The 20,293-nt window shown below is 41.7% G+C and overlaps 1 protein-coding gene across 2 annotated transcripts; it reads right to left on the reverse strand.

Annotated features, from left to right (window-relative positions):
- Positions 1 to 1,414: 1,414 nt before the first annotated feature.
- LOC120617736 (dimethylaniline monooxygenase [N-oxide-forming] 2) lies at positions 1,415 to 19,550 on the reverse strand. 2 transcript variants are annotated; one of them, XM_039881599.1, is made up of 9 exons: positions 19,437 to 19,550; positions 18,939 to 19,103; positions 12,422 to 12,610; positions 10,144 to 10,306; positions 9,448 to 9,590; positions 6,651 to 6,850; positions 4,922 to 5,277; positions 2,836 to 2,908; positions 1,415 to 1,836 (listed from the first exon to the last, which is right to left on the reverse strand). In XM_039881599.1, the coding sequence occupies exons 2-9, from the start codon at positions 19,068 to 19,070 to the stop codon at positions 1,485 to 1,487; spliced, it is 1,608 nt and encodes a 535-aa protein (XP_039737533.1). In that variant the 5' UTR covers positions 19,071 to 19,103; positions 19,437 to 19,550; the 3' UTR covers positions 1,415 to 1,484. The 2 variants fall into 2 exon arrangements, with proteins under 2 accessions (XP_039737533.1, XP_039737534.1); XM_039881600.1 differs by lacking the exon at positions 1,415 to 1,836 and adding an exon at positions 1,864 to 2,020 and having other exon boundaries at positions 19,437 to 19,549.
- Between the last annotated feature and the right edge of the window lie 743 nt (positions 19,551 to 20,293).

Here is a 20,293-nt window from a genome sequence, read left to right on the forward strand (position 1 = left end):
CCTGCTATAAAGATTTGATAAATTCTATGATGATGATTATATATTATTATATCGTTATATGGCTTACAAATAATCTTTAATAGTTAACATGTAATCAGCTTTTAATTAAGAACTCAGTATATACACCATCTGCAATATCCCTTAAATGAATCTGCTAACAAGAGCAATGAAAAAAAAATCTTGCACCTAAATGCTGATGTCATTTCAATGAATTTTAAAGAAAAAGTTTCCAGTGACAGAGATTGCCATCACATCGTCCTTAGTTTTTGAGGGAGAAAGCCGGGTCAAAGTGAAGGACAACGTCCACAGAGGCTTTGGAGAAATAAGAGCAGAAATTTGCCTAAATCTTTTAATCTCCGATCTTTCCCTTCTCTTTGAAGCCATTGGTCGGGGTTTATCTCCCAAAGCTCTGTCCGAGGAGAGAATGGCCTCAGGGGATGTTTGGATGTAACCAGATGTTTATTGTGTTGCTCAATGCCTATTGACAGTGAATTGCTCGTGTATTTTTTGGACTTCAGTCCCAAGAAAATGTTTGTGTCTCCTAACAAAACAGTATGTTTCCTTTCATCAGAGGACAAAGATTACATATTGCTTCACTTTTTACTTTGGTTATCTGTAAGGCGAGATCTAAATATAAGGCTCAATCATTATAATGCTTTTCATCTACTCGGGAAATATACTTTTTTCTCCTCGATACTTGTTTTTCCAAAATGTCACTGATTATCTTAAATGTTATTGTATTGGTGTCTTTCACTATAAATGCCTTCAAGTGCTTTTTAGATCCAGCTGATGTAGAAATCAAATCTGATAAATAAAATTAATCAGATCATCTTTGCAAGGAGTACTTTTTTTTTTTTTTGGTAAAGTTCCTGCGTAAATAACATATATATGATTATAAATAAACTGTTAAGTACTTTATCGATACTGGAGGCTTTTGTAAATGAGTATATTATGGGGCAAGGTTATGGTCTTTAGTTCTAGAGTCAAGCAATCTGGGCTCCCGTCCCAGCTCCATCACCAGACCAGCTGTACGGTCTTCCGCATGCGATTCCACTTGAGTCTCCGTTTCATTTCTGCAAGACACGCCACACGCGTCTCACAGAACCTCTGGGAGAACTAAATGAAACGGCACTTGTAATGTACACAGAGCACAACGTCTGGTCTACGATACTGCTACGTATGTACAGAGAGAGCTGTCACGGCATGTTCATTTTTATTTTCATAGCAGTGTTTCTGTCAAAATGTAAGAAAAAAATCTAAGAAATGTAAGAAAACCAAAAGACTCTAAAAAATGCCCAGCTTTCAGTATGAGGCCTGAGCATTGCCGTTGTTTTAAAGTCTACCCTCATCATCTTCTCCGGTGTTTTTGAGTGATTGCCCACTAAGCGTAAATTTAGAATATAGATTTAATATTTTTTCTTTTATTCTTTTTTTCTTTAAGAGGTACTGACTGACAATAAAGCCAAAAGCTGTAGGCTGACAGATTAGAACCACAGAAATCGGGAAAAAAAGGCCACAACAACAGCGAGAAGCCCCAGGATTTTCAACAGGAAGGAAACTGAGAAATTAGACGAGGGTTCTAGAGCCCGGGTCTTTAAGGGCTTCAGTATCCTCTGCTTCTGGGTGAGGATGGCTCTCCTGGCTCCTTCCCACTGCCCGGGCCCCACCAGGCGGTACTGATAGGAGTTGCAGGGTCCAAAGTAGACGTTCACAGCCAGTTTAGGGTCTTTCAACAAGAGAGGCAGGAGCTCTGGCTTCGCACCTATCTCTAAAGCGAGCTCGTCCAAGTAGCTGATGTAATTGGTCTGCAGTATCTGGCTCTGGCTCTCCCCAAACCTTAACGAAGAAAGGAAGAAGGGCAGATTCACGAGATGTTCTAAGTTATAGAAAAACATTAGGCATTCGACAGCTAGTGTAAGAATGAAGGGACGAGCGATGGATAAATGAGTTCTTAGGGAGTCTCCGGGGTAAAGCATTGGCTTATCTCATCGGGAGGCCCATGTGTCAGATTGACTATAGGCTGTAAGATAAATAGCCAATAAATGACCATGAGTACATGGAAGTCCTAGGGATGCGACAAGATTTACAATCACGATTAGTATTTGGTATTTACTACGCAAAGGGCCAACTAGTCAAGATTGCTGCCAAGATTCACGAGATGACTGATGCAAGCCTAGCTCAGGGTCTTACGCAGAGGAGACATTTACTGTTTGCTTGTCAGATTATTAAAGTACCTGGCACTCTGGCCGGCACATGATACTCAATAAATGTTAGGTGGATTAGAATATGAACACAAGATACTCCCTTCACGTGACCTAAGGCTCCGAGTCAACTTTCCAAGGTCACTCGATCTCAGCTGAACCTCATTCCACTTGGTCACAAAGCAGAAATCCTCGAAGCTTCACATCACACTGGCCCCTTTCTAATTTACTCTGATAGGTGAGACCCCAGCTAACTTCCCAGAGATACTTAGGCTACTGTCAGCACTGTGGTCCCTAGCCCATTCTCTCTAACCACAGGGCGTGGGTGGCCTGAGAAGACGTGGAATCTAACAAAACTGAAGTGAAATCAAGTCAAGGGAAAGCGCTCTGATTTGGTAAAATCCTTATCTTTAAGTAGTCAGTTCTTAAACGATTCTGTGTAGGAATCACCTTGGAAGAACATAAACATGCAAACGTTCAGTCTCCTCCAGAGATTCTGGGTCACTTGGTCTGGGCGATGGCCTTGGCATTGGCGTTTTTAAGAAGCAGCTAGGTAGATGCTTCCTATAGGTGCTCAGAGCACTTTGCTTTGAAAAACACTGCTCTACGTAAAGAATTAAAAAAACTTTCTTACAGATCAATTCTTTTTTTGTGCCTCTCGATAATGTCTTCCATCATAGTCTTCTCTGAAGGCAAGGTACACAGGCCTGGAAAATAAAAGGCTGGCTTGAGTCACAGGTTGGGTTCAGCGTCATTGCTTTATGTAGTTGTTCGTTCCTACACTTAGACTCTGGCCATCTCCCCATGTTATACCCGTCAGGGCTGCTGTGTTGTTGAGCTTTGGGCCGTGCCATGCCCATGGTGTTGCTGCCCGTGGAGCTATAGCGTGAACTCAGGTGGAGCGGGAAGGACGAGAGGCTGGAGAAGGAAGGTGAGGCCATGCCAGGTGGCTTAAGCTCCAGCCTGACGGGGATGGGGAGCCGTGAGAGAGTTTTCTGCAGGAGGTGACAAGATCAGATTTGCCTTTGAAAAGGTCCTTCTAGCTGCTGAATTTCAGAAAATGGGTTCCAGGGAGGTGAGTTGAAAGGCAGCGAGACCAGTTAAGAGGCTGCTCAAGTAAGAGGGTCACAGATTAAGGTAGGGCAGTGGGGACGTAAGAGTTGTCACCATGTGCCATGACTCCATCCCCCATCCATAAGTGTCCCCCGAGCTTCGGATATGTTGAAAAATGGTCAGTTGCCCCCGGATGTGGCTAGTCATCTCGGACACAGCGAGTCCACAGCAGAGCTCGCCTTCGAAGCCCCCTGCTCAGACTCGCACCTTTTCCTGCCCCTCCCCCCTCTGCATTTGCCCCTGCCCGCCCAGTTTCCATGGCCAGAGACGGCCGGTGGTCGTCACCCTTGACTCCTCCCTCTTCTTCTCTGGTCTTCCCACACTGAGCCAGGCGTCCATCCCGCCGATGTTAGCCTTGGCTGTTTCCCATATTTACATCCCCCCCTCTCATTCGTCTGTGTGCCTTGTGCGGGTTGCGTCACGGTGTTTTAGTGTGGGCTATTACAGTAGGCTTCCCACTGGTCTCTGAGACGCCATTCTTTTCTCCTTTCAAGTCTGTCTTCCACACAAATGCTGAAATAATGTATCAAATGTATAAATTGATCCTGTCTGTCCCTTGTTTATAACCTTCCATCGGGTCCTCTGGCTGGAGAGCTTTCTAAAACGGAGATCCTAGGTGCTCAGGTCAGCCTTAATCAGGGTCCCTTAAGGGGCCACCGGATGACTTTTATGTGTAGGCAGTTTTGGGAAGAGCTGATCTACGTTTTGTATTTAAGCTCCTTAGCATGCCTCTCAGCCCTCTCTGCCTTACACGCCATGTTCGAGGCATGTCAAACAGCTCAAAACTCTCCATCTGCGTCGTGGCTCTGTACTCATGCTTAAGTGACTCTCTCTTTTGCAGCTGAGAAATTCAGCCCCCCGGAAAGCTTTCCTGGACCACGTGCCACCCTGCTGTTGCTAAGTGCCCTTTCCTGGACCACGTGCCACCCTGCTGTTGCTAAGTGCCCTTTCTCTTCTCCCAATGCATCCATGCATTCCTCCATCAAAGCATCTGTCTTATTATATTGAAATGATCTGTTTAAATTTCTCTCCATCGCCACCAGGTTCCAGTGCAGGGCTAGGCATTTGATGAGCTGAATGGACCCTGGGCTCAGTGAGATAATAGCCTTCCAAGAAGTGGGGAGTGCCACTCAGAAGCCGAGAGAGAAACCTTTCAATAATTTTATAACTTTGGAGAGATCTGTGAGGTTGAACTGCTTGGGTATTAAGAGTTAATTTGAAGTGAAGTGCGGAGTAGGCCCCACGTCTCTTGATTTGCACTTATTTTGAGGAATTTATAAACATCACATAGGTAAAGCCAGGAGTCAGGTGTGTTTTCTTAGCGATTCTCTCATGATTCAAAGAAAGGATGGCATGCATTTAGCTTTACGCCAATTGAAATTCTCTAAATTTTCCAACGTTTTAAAGAAACGAGTCAAGATACTTATTATTATTATATCTCTGTATTTGTTATTTTGTGATTTCCCCACTGACTTTTTAGAATGGAAATCTCATGAGAGCAGCCCAGGAGGCAGCCTTCTTGTTGGCATCTTTCTCATCTAAACTCATTACTGAGCAAACTCCACAACCTATGAAACCCTCAGCCCCTCACTTGCCTACTCACTCACCTTTGAAAACTCTCGTCGCCCAACGAGCTTGGAGTTCAACAGTTGGGAAAATGGGACCGAGGGGCTGGATGAGGCCAATGCAGGCAAGGGTTGGCTTCTCATGGTGAGGAGGGAACATGTATTTAAACAGCGAGACCATATTATTCTCTACTTTAACGAGCGAATCTTCAAGGAAGGGAAAAGAGAGCGTGTATCCTGTTGCAAAAACAATGACATCGATGTCCTCCTCCACCGTCCCGTCCTCAAAGATGGCAGAAGTTTCTGTGAGCTCTCTCACTTTGGATTTCACCTTGATGGCTCCACGGAGTATGTGACTTGGAAGCTCATCGTTTACTATGGATTCTTTCATCAGGTTTCTGAAACACACAGAAGAAAACACTCAGAAAGAGCACTTAATGAGGAGTCTTGATCCCTCTTGATATTTATGGGGTTGGCTCTGTAAATAAAGAAGTTTCTCAGATAGCCAGGGAACTTTCCAACTTGATTAGTTGGCCTGCTCCAAACCTTATTACCTGACTTTATTTTCATACCACAGATCGCTCCCTTCAACAAAGGGAAACCATGTAGGTGATGGGCGGGGGTTGGGGGGAGTAAAAGATATTTCAAAAAAGGCAGCATCTCCCAGGTCTTAGACAAAATGCCAGTGCCCGTGGTCAGTTCCAGGATAGTCCAGTGGTTATTAGACAATTGATGTCTCTAACGTTCTTCTGTGCCGCCGACCTTTAGTCACCTTGCTGTCCCCTTAATCTCTGTCTGATCGTAAGTAAGGAGGGGAAAACTTGTTAAATTCCCATTACTTTTGAAAGCTAGAAAGGATCAGTGTGAAAATTAATATATAGAATTCAGTTTGGAGATGTTCGTTAATCCCAAATATCTATAAGTCTCTGTATATGATATCATGGGTGATGAAGCAAAGTCCGTTAGTATTTCTTAAATTTTCTTTTCTGTAGATTTGAGAACCATTTCTTTAAATATATATATATGTGTGTATATATATGTGTGTGTATATATATGTGTGTGTATATATATATGTATATATATGTGTATATATATGCATATATATATATACACATATATATATGTATGTAAGACAATACATGCCACATGCATCAGATCTCAGAATATAGTAGTTGCATGCACTTGTCAAAAGAGTCTAAAGCCCCTCCGTTTTATTTATTTATTTATTTTAAGGGAAGGAGCCTGTTACCAACTAAAGAAAAAGAAACATCTATGATGTTTGCTTGTGATCATAAGGTCAGTGATGTATAATTTTGAGATAAACAGATTTTTTTGGCAAAAAAGACAGTGACTCTGCTCTTAAAAGCCGCTCATGGGAAGAACTCGTATGATGCACAGAGTTATCAGACGTGAGTTATCAGACAGAGAATCTGACACGCATTTCCCATCACCACCCTCTGAACAGGACATCACCGTCTCTTAAAGCGGCCTTTCTAATGTTGGACAGCTCTGGGTATTAATGAGTTCCTCCTGTAGCCTAGTTCTTTTCTGGAGTAGCTTAAACCCTTTCTACTTGGCCATCTTATGTATTTACTTTTTAAAAGGCACACAGAACAAATACGGAGATCCAACTCTGGGACCCAGTGATACCCTATGCTCTCGGGCTGTAGCTCAAACTACCATGTTCGCAATTTGGCTCTCTGCAAAGAGAGGCACCTCTCACGACCTCGCTTACCAACGCGTATACCGTAAAAAAGCAAAACAACTCTACTTGTTTTGAGGCTCGAGGGCATAATTTTCGTGGCTGAACCACCGATCCATCTGTTGGTTCCTCATCCATTTTAGAACTATTCGCGGCAGGACATCTTGGAGCATGGACTTATACCGGGTGTGGAATATCATGTCCCAAGGATAGCCGTCTTTGGAGATACGGCTTATGATCCAGGAGCCTCCTCTGGTGCTGATGAATACCTGGTAAGCAAAAAGGGTTCCAGGTGACGTCAGGGCATCGTCTTTTTTCAGAGGAATGTTCTGTGCAGGTGATAGATCATGTGCGTGGCCCCAGAATTTGCTAAAATGTTTTGTTTCAAAGATGATTGACCTCCAGTGAAGCACTTTCTCGTTATCACTGCTCTGTGGCAACTTTTTATAAAAGGAGGATCCAGGGGTATTTACACGGACAGAGGAAGACTGCAACAGCCTTGGGAATTTTCATGTAAACACGAGAAAATCTTTGAGCTAATTCCAGTTGTGAAATCCACAGGTCTTCGCCACATTGACAGTTGTGGTTCGATGCTCCTTACCTCCTCTCACCTTTTCCACCCACCCAAGTTTTTCTTTTATAGTGAAGGTGAATAATTATAATCCTAGGAAATGTACGATTACAGCCTAGTTACTATGTAGGCGTAAATGCGTTTACATGGAGTGGCGATAAGAAGGAAGATCGGCTTCCTCCCGTACTTAAAAGAACTTTTTACATATTTTAAATGTTAAAAACTCTGAACTTATACTGATTCTCATTCTCTGCAAATGCTCATCCGAATCCTCTTTCAGATGTGTTCTGGTTCCTCTCGTTTTCAAAATACATTTTGAAATATATATAGTATATATTTTCAAATACGTATTTAACCTTGCTTACTCCCCGCTTGTCCAAATTCACATTTGAATTGCTTCAAAATTTTACAGCCCATTCTGAGTTCTGTGTTAGAAGGCTGTCCTATATAAACACTTAAACATTGATTCGCTTGTAAGGAAACCGATTCACTTAAGAGTTTAGGATTATGGACTCTACAGCCAAGACCTCAGATCTAGACTTCGTGGATTTGAATCCCAGCCTCACTATTACTAACTGTGCTGCCTTTGGCATGTTATTTCAACCTCTCTATGCCTCAGTTTCTCCCTCTGCAAAATGGGGGTAATAACAGTACCTGGGATTATTGTGCAGATTGAGATATATGCAAAATACTGAAAATATTGCCTACTAGCTATTTTTCTTTTGTGAATTTTGGCTGGAGGAGAGGAGTTGCACATCGTGTCACATATCTGGAGTAAGCCGAGTTTGGAGACAGATTTTGTTGGGAAGGATCTCAACAAAAGTGGCGCCTACATAAAAACAGTGTTGAATTGTCAGTCTGTGGTCAGCTGCTGCCCTTATGTTGACTTCACAATAGTCCCTAGTGTCTCTTTCCATTACCTATTGTCTCTCCTTTTTCCTTGGCACTGACTGATAGGTGACTTTGACAGGTCCCAGTGTATCCCCTTCATTAAGCAGCTGGGGAGGCACCATATTTGTTTATCACGTTTGCTACTGGGCCTCTCAAGCCCCGAAAGTGTGAAACTCAGGACAGTTTTGCGGGGGTGTGGACTTGGGCGTGGTGAGTCACGTGCAGCCAGAAGATGCAGGGCCGCGAAGGCTAGTGTGTGCGTGGCAGAGCTCCTGGGACCCAGCCCTGCTCTGGGGAATGCTCTGGGGACAGGAACCTTAGCTATTTTCCCCTCTCGGCTTAGGTCTGTGCTGCTGGAAGGGGTTTGTTTTCTGCTACTCCTATCAGCATTATCTACATCTCGCAATGTTTGGCTCCTTAGCAGCTCTGCTGTGTCTTTCCTGAGCAGGTGAAAAGACAGCAGTGGTTGGAAATCCTCGGCATGCATCTAAATATTTGTGGTCATGATCGAGAGTTTTACGTCTATTTAATATTTTTTATGTTTCTTGGTAACTGATGATTATTTGCATTTCAAATGCAATTCAAATATGCACTAAATTTCTAAATGGCACTCCCCAAAATATGAACAGGTCAACTTCTCACTAAGCTCCCTGGGTTGAAAGAAGTCATCTGGTCCAAACTTCTCATTTAAAAAATGAAAGAACCATCGCCTGGAGAAGTGAAGTGACTCATGCTAGGCTACATGACTGATAATGGCAGAGTTGGAAGGGAAACTCTGGTTTCTTGACTCCCAGACTTTCTATGATATCACACTGAGCAAGTGACCAAGCAACCATCCAACTAGCCAGCCAACCATCCAACCAGCCAGCCAATTTTGGCCCAAATTCAAAGCAAATTCATTTTAACCAACCATTCATTCAAATTCAACGGATCAATTTAATATCTATCTATTCATTCATTCATTCATCTATCTGAAGCGAAGCACGGCCCATACTCCATCTATTCATCTATATATTCATCTATTCATTTCATCTATCTATCTATCTATTACATTCACCCAATCAATTACCCACCCACCATTCCACCAACGAAAGAAAATTCACCAACAACTAAATTCAAATTCACCACAACGCTAAATTCAGTTGTGATAGAAGCTAAAGCTAGAAGAAGCAATAGCCAAATTCATCTACCTCGACTAAATTCAAATTCATCCAATTCAACTAACTACACCAACAAATCAAATCTTGGAATCAAATCTACCTAAATCTTACCCAGCTACCCAGCGCCGTCTGGAAGTTAAATTCAACTAAATTAATGTGGAATGGAGTTCTTCTCTTCGATATGGTTTGGGGATTTTTTTCATTTTTATGTTCTTCCTTTCGGTTTGGGTGTGAGAAGACGCACCTGAGCAGCCTTCTTACTCAGCTCCACGGCAATATCTGCTGCCGAGTTTCCGATTCCGACCACCAGGATGTGCTTCCCTTCGAATCCCTCTGGGCACTTGTATTGGCGGCTGTGGAAGTACTGTCCTTTGAACCTCTCAATACCTTCAGAAGGGAAAGAGAGAAGCGTCTTTTTGTCACTTGTTAACTATGTCAAGTTACTTTCAACCAAATTGCTTTTCCTTTCTGGGGTTGATCATTTGTTTGGCCGCTTCCCCTCTGATGGGAGTTACAATAGCAAGGCCAACTGGCAAACTCAAAGTATAAAGCACATAAGAAAAGTTAAGTACATGGTCCAGGAACAAAAGAGTTCCCAGGAGCTCCCCGCACAGGACCCTGTCCGTGGGTGTGGTTCCGTGGAAGAGGATCCGAGGACGGAATAAGGTCACAGGTGTTTGGCAGGATAGAAAAAGGCCGAAGTAGGCACATGGCTAAAAGAGAAGCAATGTGGGTGGGAGTTCTCTGGAATTTTGACTTTGGAGCGTGTCAGCTGAGCTCCCTGTGTAACAAAGACGGTTTTTGGAGTCTTTCGTCCTTCTCACTCCATCCCAGTCTTAATGTTGTGCCCAAGTGAGCAGCTTATTCTGCCCGTCCACCCAGACTGCATACGAAGTGCCTAGACACGTGCTTTGAAAAGCTGTAGATCGCCGGGCCTCACCTGGAAATTCCTCCAGTGGGATGTGCGGGAGGATGTGGTGGCCGTTGCAAACCATAACTGCGTCAAAGACAGAACTCTGCTCCTGGCCTTTGTTCTCGGTGACAACCTCCCACTGGCCAGAGGAGGAGAAATCTGGGCGTTTCTTCACACTGAGGACAGTTGTCTTAAATGAACACAGAGAAGGCATCATTGAGCATTAATCTGGCATAACAGGGGCCTGTCCGGTGCCCTGGGAGTGGTGAGGGGTAGAATGAATGTGGGACTCTAGGTTCCGTTTCAAGCCAGTTAAGGCAAAGACAACTAAGCATGCCCTTCACATTCTTCTTTGGCAGGGGGCCGCCGAGGACATGCTGTTTTGTGCGAGAGCCTGACTCAGCTCTGGGAACTAGTCTGTTCGAGACTGAATGAGAACTGCAGTGAGACACAGGAGAGCAAGGTAAGCTCTGGGCGAGGTGCAAAACACGTGTTTACCGTTCAAGTGGTCACACGGTGGCATTCATCAAGAACCTTTTATGTGTCCATCTGTGTGCAGGCTCTATATTAGAGAAGATATGTCACACGAAGCACTTTGCATAGTGCCCGGTTCGTTGTCGGTACTCCATGAAGGGTAGTTGTTCATATTTCGTGTTTTTAAAACAGAATACGTCATGTTAGCAATACTGCTTGTGATCTCATTTGGGTGAAGTCATTTATTGGTTCATTGATTTTTTAAAAATGTAGCTCACTACCTGGAGGTCTGTGAGTCTGTAAAAGTGTACACAAAGGTCATATGTCTGCCGTGTTTAAGCAACGAATGGCAAATGGAAGCAAAGCGTTTCTCACTTTTAGAGGAATGGCGTGCTTCTTCTGTCTGCAAGTCCTCTATATGCGTCTCCTCTACGTGCTTTTTGAATTGTCAGGTATTTTTTAAAGTGATGCATTGGCAATTTTTGAGGCTGTTCAAATTTAACAATCTATATAGAAAATTAGCGTAAGGCGTATGAAAGTATTATAAAATGTCTGGGCATTTTCAGCCAAGAGTAAATATTTCAGATTTGTAGTCCAGAGTGGTGTATTAGCTAAAGTACTGTGGATTCTTGCTACTGAAAACGCAGTTTGAGGACCCACACCTTCAGTCTCACTCGGAAGGTTATTAGGATGCAAAGAGCCTTTTACACTTTGAGTTGAGCCCCAACGTCTTCGGGTTTATGCCAACTCAGACCAGTGAATGAAAACTCGTTTTCCTAACCCCTCTTCAATCTGTAAAAAACAATTACAGCACTAACACAATAAACAAGTGAGATAGTTCCCTTGCAATTCTAACATGATCTTTAAAAGATAGATAATATAAATGAAGTATCATAAGAGGGCAATATATCTGTCAAATAGATTGATAACTAAATGAACAAAGACAGCTTCTGGTGTAAAGAATCTGTAATTCATAGGATGGATCTACTAGGAATTGGGGGAAAATTACATTAGGTGGAACTGGCTAGTTTAATGGTATTTACAAATACAGATTTTAACCAAAATCAGCTATTATAAATTAATATAATATAAACCTGGGATAAAACTAAAATTGCAGAGAAAATGAGATGTGTTAAAAAACTAAGCTCCACGAAGAGTTATTTATTCAGAGGTATAATTTACATTTTATTTCCTAAGCACGGTTACTAGTTCTCCGAGTGTAGGTTATTGATAAATATTCAGCACGTTTTGTGAGAATATTGTTTTTTTGTTGTTGATTATTTATTTTTGAGGAAGAACAGGAAAGACGGTTTTAATTGTATTTCAAAATGATCTGGCCACCTTTCTCTTGCTAAGAGATTGCATCCGGAAAAAAGTAATTAGTAAGAGGAGTTTCTCTAAGCCTTCTTAGATGAATGGAGAACTGTGTTTATTTAACATGTTTTTCTAAGAAATGCTATTTCTATAGAAAAGATAAGAAAAAGAAATAGCAGTTTGGTATTTTCCTTATGTCCTTTTAAGGGAAATGTAATTTAACCACTTCAATGGTTATAAATATTAGTTTAAATGCAGTTCTACGATCAATATCATCATCATTCAAACTTTTACTTTTAATAGATAATTTTTCTCTTCTGATAATGCATGCGGTCTATAATAACAGGGGTAATGACCCTCTTTTTGGGGGTTTTCTATCATGCTCTTATCTTTCAGCAAATAATTGAATTAGAATACTTGGTTTTATTCACAATTTCTTTCATTATCAGAGTAACTTCTCTATTTAAATGTGATCTGAACTACTGTAGAGAAAACCATTCCCCCCAAAATACAATACCTGGAACTGAATATATTTTAGGAGATCAAACTTTTTGGCAAAAATCCTGAAATATTCCAGGAGCTTAGAATTATGCAGGAAGTTTGGAAAATCTTCAGGCATTGGAAAGTCACTGAAACAGGACATTTCTTTGCTGGTGTTGGTGATGACAGATTGATAGATGCTCGCTCGGCCGTCTTCAACATTTTCCTAAAGGATCAAATAAAAGAGTGATAACTGTGCATTAAAAAAATCCCTTGGTTTACTACTCGTTTTCTAAATCTCACCCCTGGGTGATGTGAGCCTCTTTCATTGCTGTAGGTGATTAAAATGTCTGGGTGATGAGGTGCAGTATGCGTTTCATCATCCTGTGGGATAGGACCTAGTTGGGGACTTCCAGTGTCACTCGCTGGAGGGGCTCTTGCCACTGGTGGGTTTGGGAGAGGGATCGATCCTTCTTTGGGCAGATTTAGCATCCCGGGTCTCTACTTTTTTAATGTCAGTCATGGTGACAACCCACCCCCTTCTGAAATCCCCCCTGGGGAAGCTATACCCACCTCCCACCTCTTTAGAAACCAATAAACCCTGGAACATTGGTTAAAGAACATAATAGAGAATTTCAATTAGAATGGGTACTTTTGGGGGCAAGGAATTTTCCCATCTTGATTTGAATCCCCTGCCTTCGCTTTATGCTTTTATGCAAATCAACCTTCCTCAAGTGATAAAGGTGAACAGCATCAATACCAATCAAATCTTACACTTGATTTTAAATGTTAGCGAGTGTGCTTTGGCAAAACAGAAGGCAGCACATGCTGTGGTTGGGTTTACAATTTTCTCTGCAAGAAGTGGTCTGCTTAATGATAATGTCTCTTACGTTAAATCATGGCAAGAGCGAAGGATGGGCAACTCAATTTTCCTGATATCAGTGCATTATCAAAGAGGTTTTTATAAGAAAATTTAAATAATCCCATCTAAGAATTCTCAATGGACACCTACGCAGAGACTAAGGCGTTATCCAGGCAAATAGTAATTGCTATTATGACTCAGCATTAGGGCATGCTTTAAAAAAGGGAAGGCTTATAGGAACTCATTAATTAATTGAAATAAATGACTTAATCTTACATAAGGAGCACTATAGTCTCTTCCACAGAATAGTAAATAAAGGAAATCTTAACTATGATCCCTTGACCACAAGAAATCAATTGTGCATGTTCCGTTCTCGTCCTTATTCATAGAAAATTATTACTTTCCTGCCAATCTTTATATCAAGGCTCCGTAGATTTTTGGTGACACTGAAAGAAGCAGCCCGGACTAGCAGAAGGAGCCTGGTCTGTGGAGTTAGACACAGGTTTAAATCAGACTGTGTGAGCCTGGCCCAGATCAGTGCCCTCGGCTGTGAACGGAGGTGCACTAGACTCTCAGTAGTGGTGTGTACTGTGATTGAGGAAGCTATAAGCTTCAGCGAAGCTGTCAGCGACAGCTCCCTGTTCACTGCAGCACAAGAAAGGCACCCAGGGTGGCTGCTCTGACACCAAAGTAACTGACGAAGGCACACTCGCTATCACACCCAAGTTTTCTGACATTTTATGTACAAGAGGTTGGCCTCAATGTTGTTACACAAACTCAGAAAGAGTCTGGATGATTCGCTATAGATAAATGATAAAGATTTTTTCAAGGGTCTTAGGGTTTGCAAACCGGAAACACAGCTAGGCAATACTCAGTGTTCCAAAGAAGAAAGAAAAGCTGAGAGTTCTTCTAGTAAAAGGTTCATTCTGCATTCTTAGCCTCTGGATTGATCCAAGATGGCAATTCTCTAGATGGCCGGTGGTCTGGACAAATGAACATTCTTTCCTTAGTCCTTCACAGGGAGTAATCAGAGCATTATCTGGATGTGCGATGTACATCCGGGCATTGACACAGGACTGGAATGTTCAAAAGTTTAAGTTCCCAGGCCAGTCAAAACAAAACAGAGTCATTTCCTCAGGCCTCAACCTGCTTGATTTTAATAATTTAGCAGCTCAACTGTAGTGACCCCTATTTTGTTTCTTTGCCCTATTTCTCAATTTCAAAGGGTTAAAAAAGAGTAAACTGTGGGATCTTGCCTTTTTTACACTATAAAGCTCTTTATATGTGTTGGGTTTCGCAAGGATTATCAGTATCAATATGAGTCACCAAAGCTGAAACAATATTTGCTCTCAGATCAAGTCATTTAAGAGCACTATATAGAATTCTTGCTAAATAGAGGCCTAAGTTTGTAAAGATCCTTTTCCCTCACATGTTTCTGCTTCTCTTTCTATCATCCATCCATCCATCCATCCATCCATCTATCCATCCATCCATCCATCCATCCATCTACCCACCCACCTCCAAGCATGCAACCTCGCCTTTTCCATGACCAATGTGTTTTTCTTTCTTAGTCCAAAGTCAAGGTTCAGATGATAACTTTGTTACAATTTTAAGTGGCTTGGTAAAAGCTAGTCAGGTTAGAGTAGGACAGCTGTCTAGGTGACTTGGTGCTGTGTTGTCATTAGCTGTATGTAAGTATTAGAATGCAAAAGGACTTTGTATTAAAATATGAGGTGGTTTCTGTCTCATACACAGGATACAATGATCTGACCTCCCGATGAAAAAATTTTAAACACGAGCTCCAAACTGCACAATACTAGAGTCAGACTGATTATGTAAACCATTTCTGGGTGTTTCAGCCTGATTGAACACAATGTCCTTGGCAAGACAGAGTGTCTTGAGTTTCTTATCCAACCAGGTTCTCAAAATCAGAAATACTTCGTAAAGCGAACAAACAAAAGCTAAATTTTTTCCTCAGAATCAGATAATTTTATAAGTAGTACAGAGCAGAGTTTGTTCATACGCATCTGACTTTATTGCTATCTTTATAGACTACTAGAGCTAATCTTACTCAACCTGTTATAGTTTTAAAACTGCTAAACTAGCATTGACTGTTATACTTTAGCCGACATGTTGGTTTTTCCAAGTGCCAATAAATTGGCTTTAAAATGTGGTTAGCTTCTCTGTCAGGTCAATTTTAAGTATCGAGAAGAATGGATCATGATGTCTCAGCCCTTCCAATAATTTCAGAGCCAGGGCGAGATTCTCCTCTGCGGGTTTTACTTAGTTTGTCAGCATTCGATGATGACATCACAACTTTTTTCAAATTGGTTTGGAATATTGGATCTTGGGGGAGTCACATTTTAAGACAGAAAGTGATATTTTAGATTGAATCTGATGGAAAGAAACCAAGACGGAGAGACATTAAAGGCTATTACATGAAGATGAATTAAAATCACAGTACACAACGTGGGTTTGAACTGCACGGGTCACTTATATGCTGATCTTTTTCAATAAATACATACAGTACTGTAAATGTATTTTCTCTTCCTTATGATTTTCTTAATAACATCTCCTTTTCTCTAGCTAACTTTATTGTAAGAATAGTGCATGTAATACCTATAACATACAGAATACGTGTTAATCGACTGTTTATCTTATAGGAAAGGCTTCCAGTCAACGCTAGGCTATTAGTAGGTAACTTTCTGGGGAGTCAGAAGTTACATGTGGATTTTTGACTGTGGAGGGGGTCAGCAACCCAACCCCCACACTATTTAAGGATGGCCTGTATTTGTAGCTGGGAAAAAAATATATTTATATCCAAATTTAAAAAACACAACAAACCCGCACAAAAGCAATGTATGTTGGTAACTTCCCTGTGAACACAGGTATCAGGAACAGTAAAGGAGGCGGAGTGGGTCAGTGGCTGAGGGAAGGTCACGCTTTCCCCTCTCGGCACCTCAGTGAGGTTATCGAATGTGGGGGCTCAGGGATCTTACACACTCTCCTTTTTTTTGTTTTCCCACCGCCAATGTTCTCCTGGGCAAGATGTTTATAGTGAACCTCAGTTTCTTCTTAATACGTAAGTAAAAATAATCATAATACCTACCCCCTAGGAGTATTGTGAAGGAAAATGAGATGATGCATGACAAGTGCTCCCCATTGCTAAAAAAAAAAAGTGCCCAAAATATTGTTAATTACCCACCCTTTTCATGTTCTAAAGCTGCCAGTCAACCAGGGGGTGTTGGAGAATCCTTTGGCAGAATTCAGCACCCTCTGAACAGGGCATGGGACAAGAAGTCTTCAGCTTGTCACCACTAAATGTGCTTAGTGATCTTAGGACTGTGTTTAAATGGAGAAATGAAAGAATAATCTATGTTGGAAGTTGGTTCTGGTGGACTGGTGCAGAGGTGGACTTGCCGTGAGAGTGGGTGGGGCGGCTGCCAGCACCCTTTGGGGCACCTGATCCCTTCCACAGCCCAGTCTCCTGGTCACTGAGATGCTCACAAGGCCCCACTGGCAACCTCTGAACCTTTGCTTTATTGTATGTCTCTCTTTGCAGGGAGCTTCCTTGTTGTCTTTGGGTAGAGAAAAGTGTTAACATTTCTCTATTGGATGTAGTTTTAAGAGAGCTTTGAAATGTGATATTGTTACAGGTTTCAGAGAGTTTCACACTTAACCATTTTGTATTTAATAAGCCTAGTTAATTCAAATCTTAACCTAACTTTTATTTTTTAAAGTCGTAGATAGTTTGTCTCATTCCGAATTTTTAGACACTGGCAATAGGGTAGCAGGAGAAATATTTTAGGGGCAGAAAGCGCCTTTCTGGAATTCATCAAGTTGTGTGTTTTGACAGATCACTGAAAATAACTCTCCCTTCTTCTGCTGTCAAATTAATGATAATCAAGTAAGGGGCATTTGGCCCTTTGATATTAAATCCCATGTAAAACAATGACAAATTTATCATTAAATAGAAATTTGTTATAATTTCACATTTCTTCCTGAAGTTAAAAAAATCTACCTGGGATATAAAATCCCAAATGGAATCTATACGTGAATTGAAAGTGGACAAAGATGACACATCTTTAGTTAAAACAGGAATGACCACTTTTATTATGCCACCTTCTCGGGAAGGGCTATGATGATTCTCGCGACCAGTTGTTAGTAAGAAGTGAATACGTCAGCTGTTTTTACAGTTCCTTCTCTACAGAGCTGTGGGTCCTGTGTACGAATCAACATCTCCACTGTTAGCTCTGGCTGTGCATAAATCGTTGAATGAATAGATTTTTAAAATTTGGTAGTTGTGCACTTTTTTGCCAAACTCGTCTCCTCATAGGATTCATTTGGGACTCTCGTTAAGAATAGATTTTGATTCAGGAAGTCTGGGCTGGTCTTCAAAGTTCAGTATTTTAAGAAACCCTCCAGGTTTATCTTATAGTCATATGCATTTGAAAAACTCACTGTCAAAATACCCACTTTGGCATGAAATTCGGTTTGAACTGGCAAAGCACACATGCCCATGTCCTCGCCAGCCCCCTATTCGATCAGCTTGTAGGGAGAGCACTGAATGGTTTCTGCTGATGTGAGTCTGCTTTTCATGCTCTCAACCCTTTTGCTCCTGGCTATGGTTTTCCCACCTGTTTTGATCCCTCACTTAGAAGTAGCTGTTACATAATCCTCAAGCTGTCACTCTTGAGTTCTGAGCTGAAATTTTGTTGAAACTTTCTGATCAAGAATGCAAGTTAGGGCATGGCTATAATTAGGGAGTTAGGTGCCAGAGAGACCGAGGTTTGAATGCCAATTTCTCCAGCTGTGTAACCATAACCAAATCACTTAATCTCTCTTGGGTTCTGTTTGTCTCTAAAATATAAACATGGTTATTGTCGCTGTCATTTATTTTACTTTATTATAAGTTTTTAATTCCAAGTATCTCCCTTAATCTTCAAAATAGCAGTGAGGTAGTTACACTGTTATGTTATTATTCCCATTTTATAGCTGAGGAAACTAAGACACAGGGATACAGGTAAGATCTAACGTCCAGAAGGAGGCAAGCTAGTACTTACTCAAAAGATTGTGGGAAGGAATAATTATAAAATCTTTACGGCTATCTATCTACGTATCATTTTCAATTTTTATACAAATTCTAAGGGACAGCTAGCAATACCAATATTTAGGTTTGGCTAATAGCATGAATTTAATGAACAAAATACGTTTAATAATATTGTTAAAGAGTTTCCCAGCTGTTAACGCTAGAGTGTCACCAGCAAAGCTGAGCCAGCAAACAGTTTATTCATCAGAGAAAAATAAAAGTCAGTAGGCATAAGAGCCCACGCTCTCTAAAAAAAGCACTCGCTCGACGATTGGAATAGAAGGGGTGTCTTGAGAAGAATCCCTGTCACTTCTGATTTGTAAAATATGTCTTACTATTCGTATATTGCTTTGAGAATGACAGAAGTGTCAGCTGCAAGACAGTTGCTGGAGCCCTAAGGACGGAACCTTTACATGGCTGGGTTTGCCCCTCGTTTAGGCTAATGATGACCCGAGGCTGTTGCCAGCCTGTCTCTTCCATTCGTGTGGAGCTGCATGGGATGAATCTCATCAGAGGGAACCCTTCGGGAAGGGACATCGGTAGCTGTCATTGCATGTGAAGCAAGAGCAGCACACTCTGTTCAAGAAACAAGGTCTCACTTACTTGGAACCGCCACAGTCCTCCGATGTCTTTGGTCCTCTCAAAGCAAGTGGGCTCCAGTCCCTCATCCACACAGCACTTCAGAGAGATCAGGCCACTGACCCCAGCTCCAATCACTGCCACTTTCTTTGCCATGGTCTCTGGCCGTGGATCAGTCAATCTGCTTCTCTGGGGCAAAAAGTCAGAGAGTCCTGATGGTGGTCAGGTAATGGGCTTTAAATGCTATAGCAGTGGTCATTTAATAAGCGGCAGGAAATAAGTAAATGGCTCACCAGTTAGATTCTCATGTCTCGTGGACTTTGTTTCAAGCCTTGTTTCGAAAGTCTTGGTTTGACAGTTAAAAGCAACCCGCTTAACAAAGCCAAATGATCCAGCAATATAGTACTAGGGAGACGAGCCAAACCTCCAGTTAATTTTCTTAACAGCTGAGAGATTTTGAGCTTCAGCGCTCACAGCTGAGCCTCTCTTCCCAGCCATTATATACTTTGGATGCTCTCTTACCTTTTGCGGTGGTCTCGCTGTCTCCGTCTCTCGGACACAATAGTTTTCCCTGCTGGTTGTGCGCTGGGAGGCCCTCGAAAGAATGTTAAGAGTCGGAGGAGGCTGTAAGAAATGGGAGGGGCCTCTCACTCCTCCAGTGTCCTCTGAAACTCCAGGGACTTTGTTAGTTCTGAGGCTTAGTGAGACACCCACATTCTGAGGTCCAGGGTCATGGAAGAATGTCTTCATGGCAACGCCACTGTATATACACTTGGACACGGATCACACAGTTACTTCAAAACACAGTTACTTGCAAATTAGCAAAAATGGATAAATAAAAAGCATCTGAAATCATCCCTCATGCCATCATACAGAGATAGAACCACTGTTGATATGTCGGTGTATCTTTTCCAGGTATTTATAAATACACACAGACAAAGATGAAATCACACTCTAAGTGTGATTTCTAACTTGATTTTTCACTTTCTGGAGTATCAATACCTTTTTATCCATTTTTTTTTTAATGGCTGCATGAATTCTCATTTGGTTGATGGATTAGTTATCCAACAAGTATTCATTTCTATATGTTAGGCACTATTTCTGGCATGCCGCTGTACCTGGATGAATAAAGCAGATTGTGTCCCTGATCTCAGACTTGTCCTGGCCTGGCTTTCTTACACGTGACAGTTTCTAGATCCCAGCATGCTATGCTCGTCTCTTCCTGGATTACTTACTCGGACCAGACTCACAGCTCATCTTGGTTTTTCTGCTGCATGTACACTAGCTTGGATGAATCTAGTGGTACTAAGATCTTCCTGTCCATTGCTCTCTTATAGAATTGGATAACTTACCTTTGTTTATGATCTAAGTTATTAGCA

The sequence above is a fragment of the Pteropus medius genome, unplaced genomic scaffold (genome assembly GCF_902729225.1).
Source record: "Pteropus medius unplaced genomic scaffold, Ma_sr-lr_union100, whole genome shotgun sequence".
NCBI lineage: Eukaryota > Metazoa > Chordata > Mammalia > Chiroptera > Pteropodidae > Pteropus > Pteropus medius.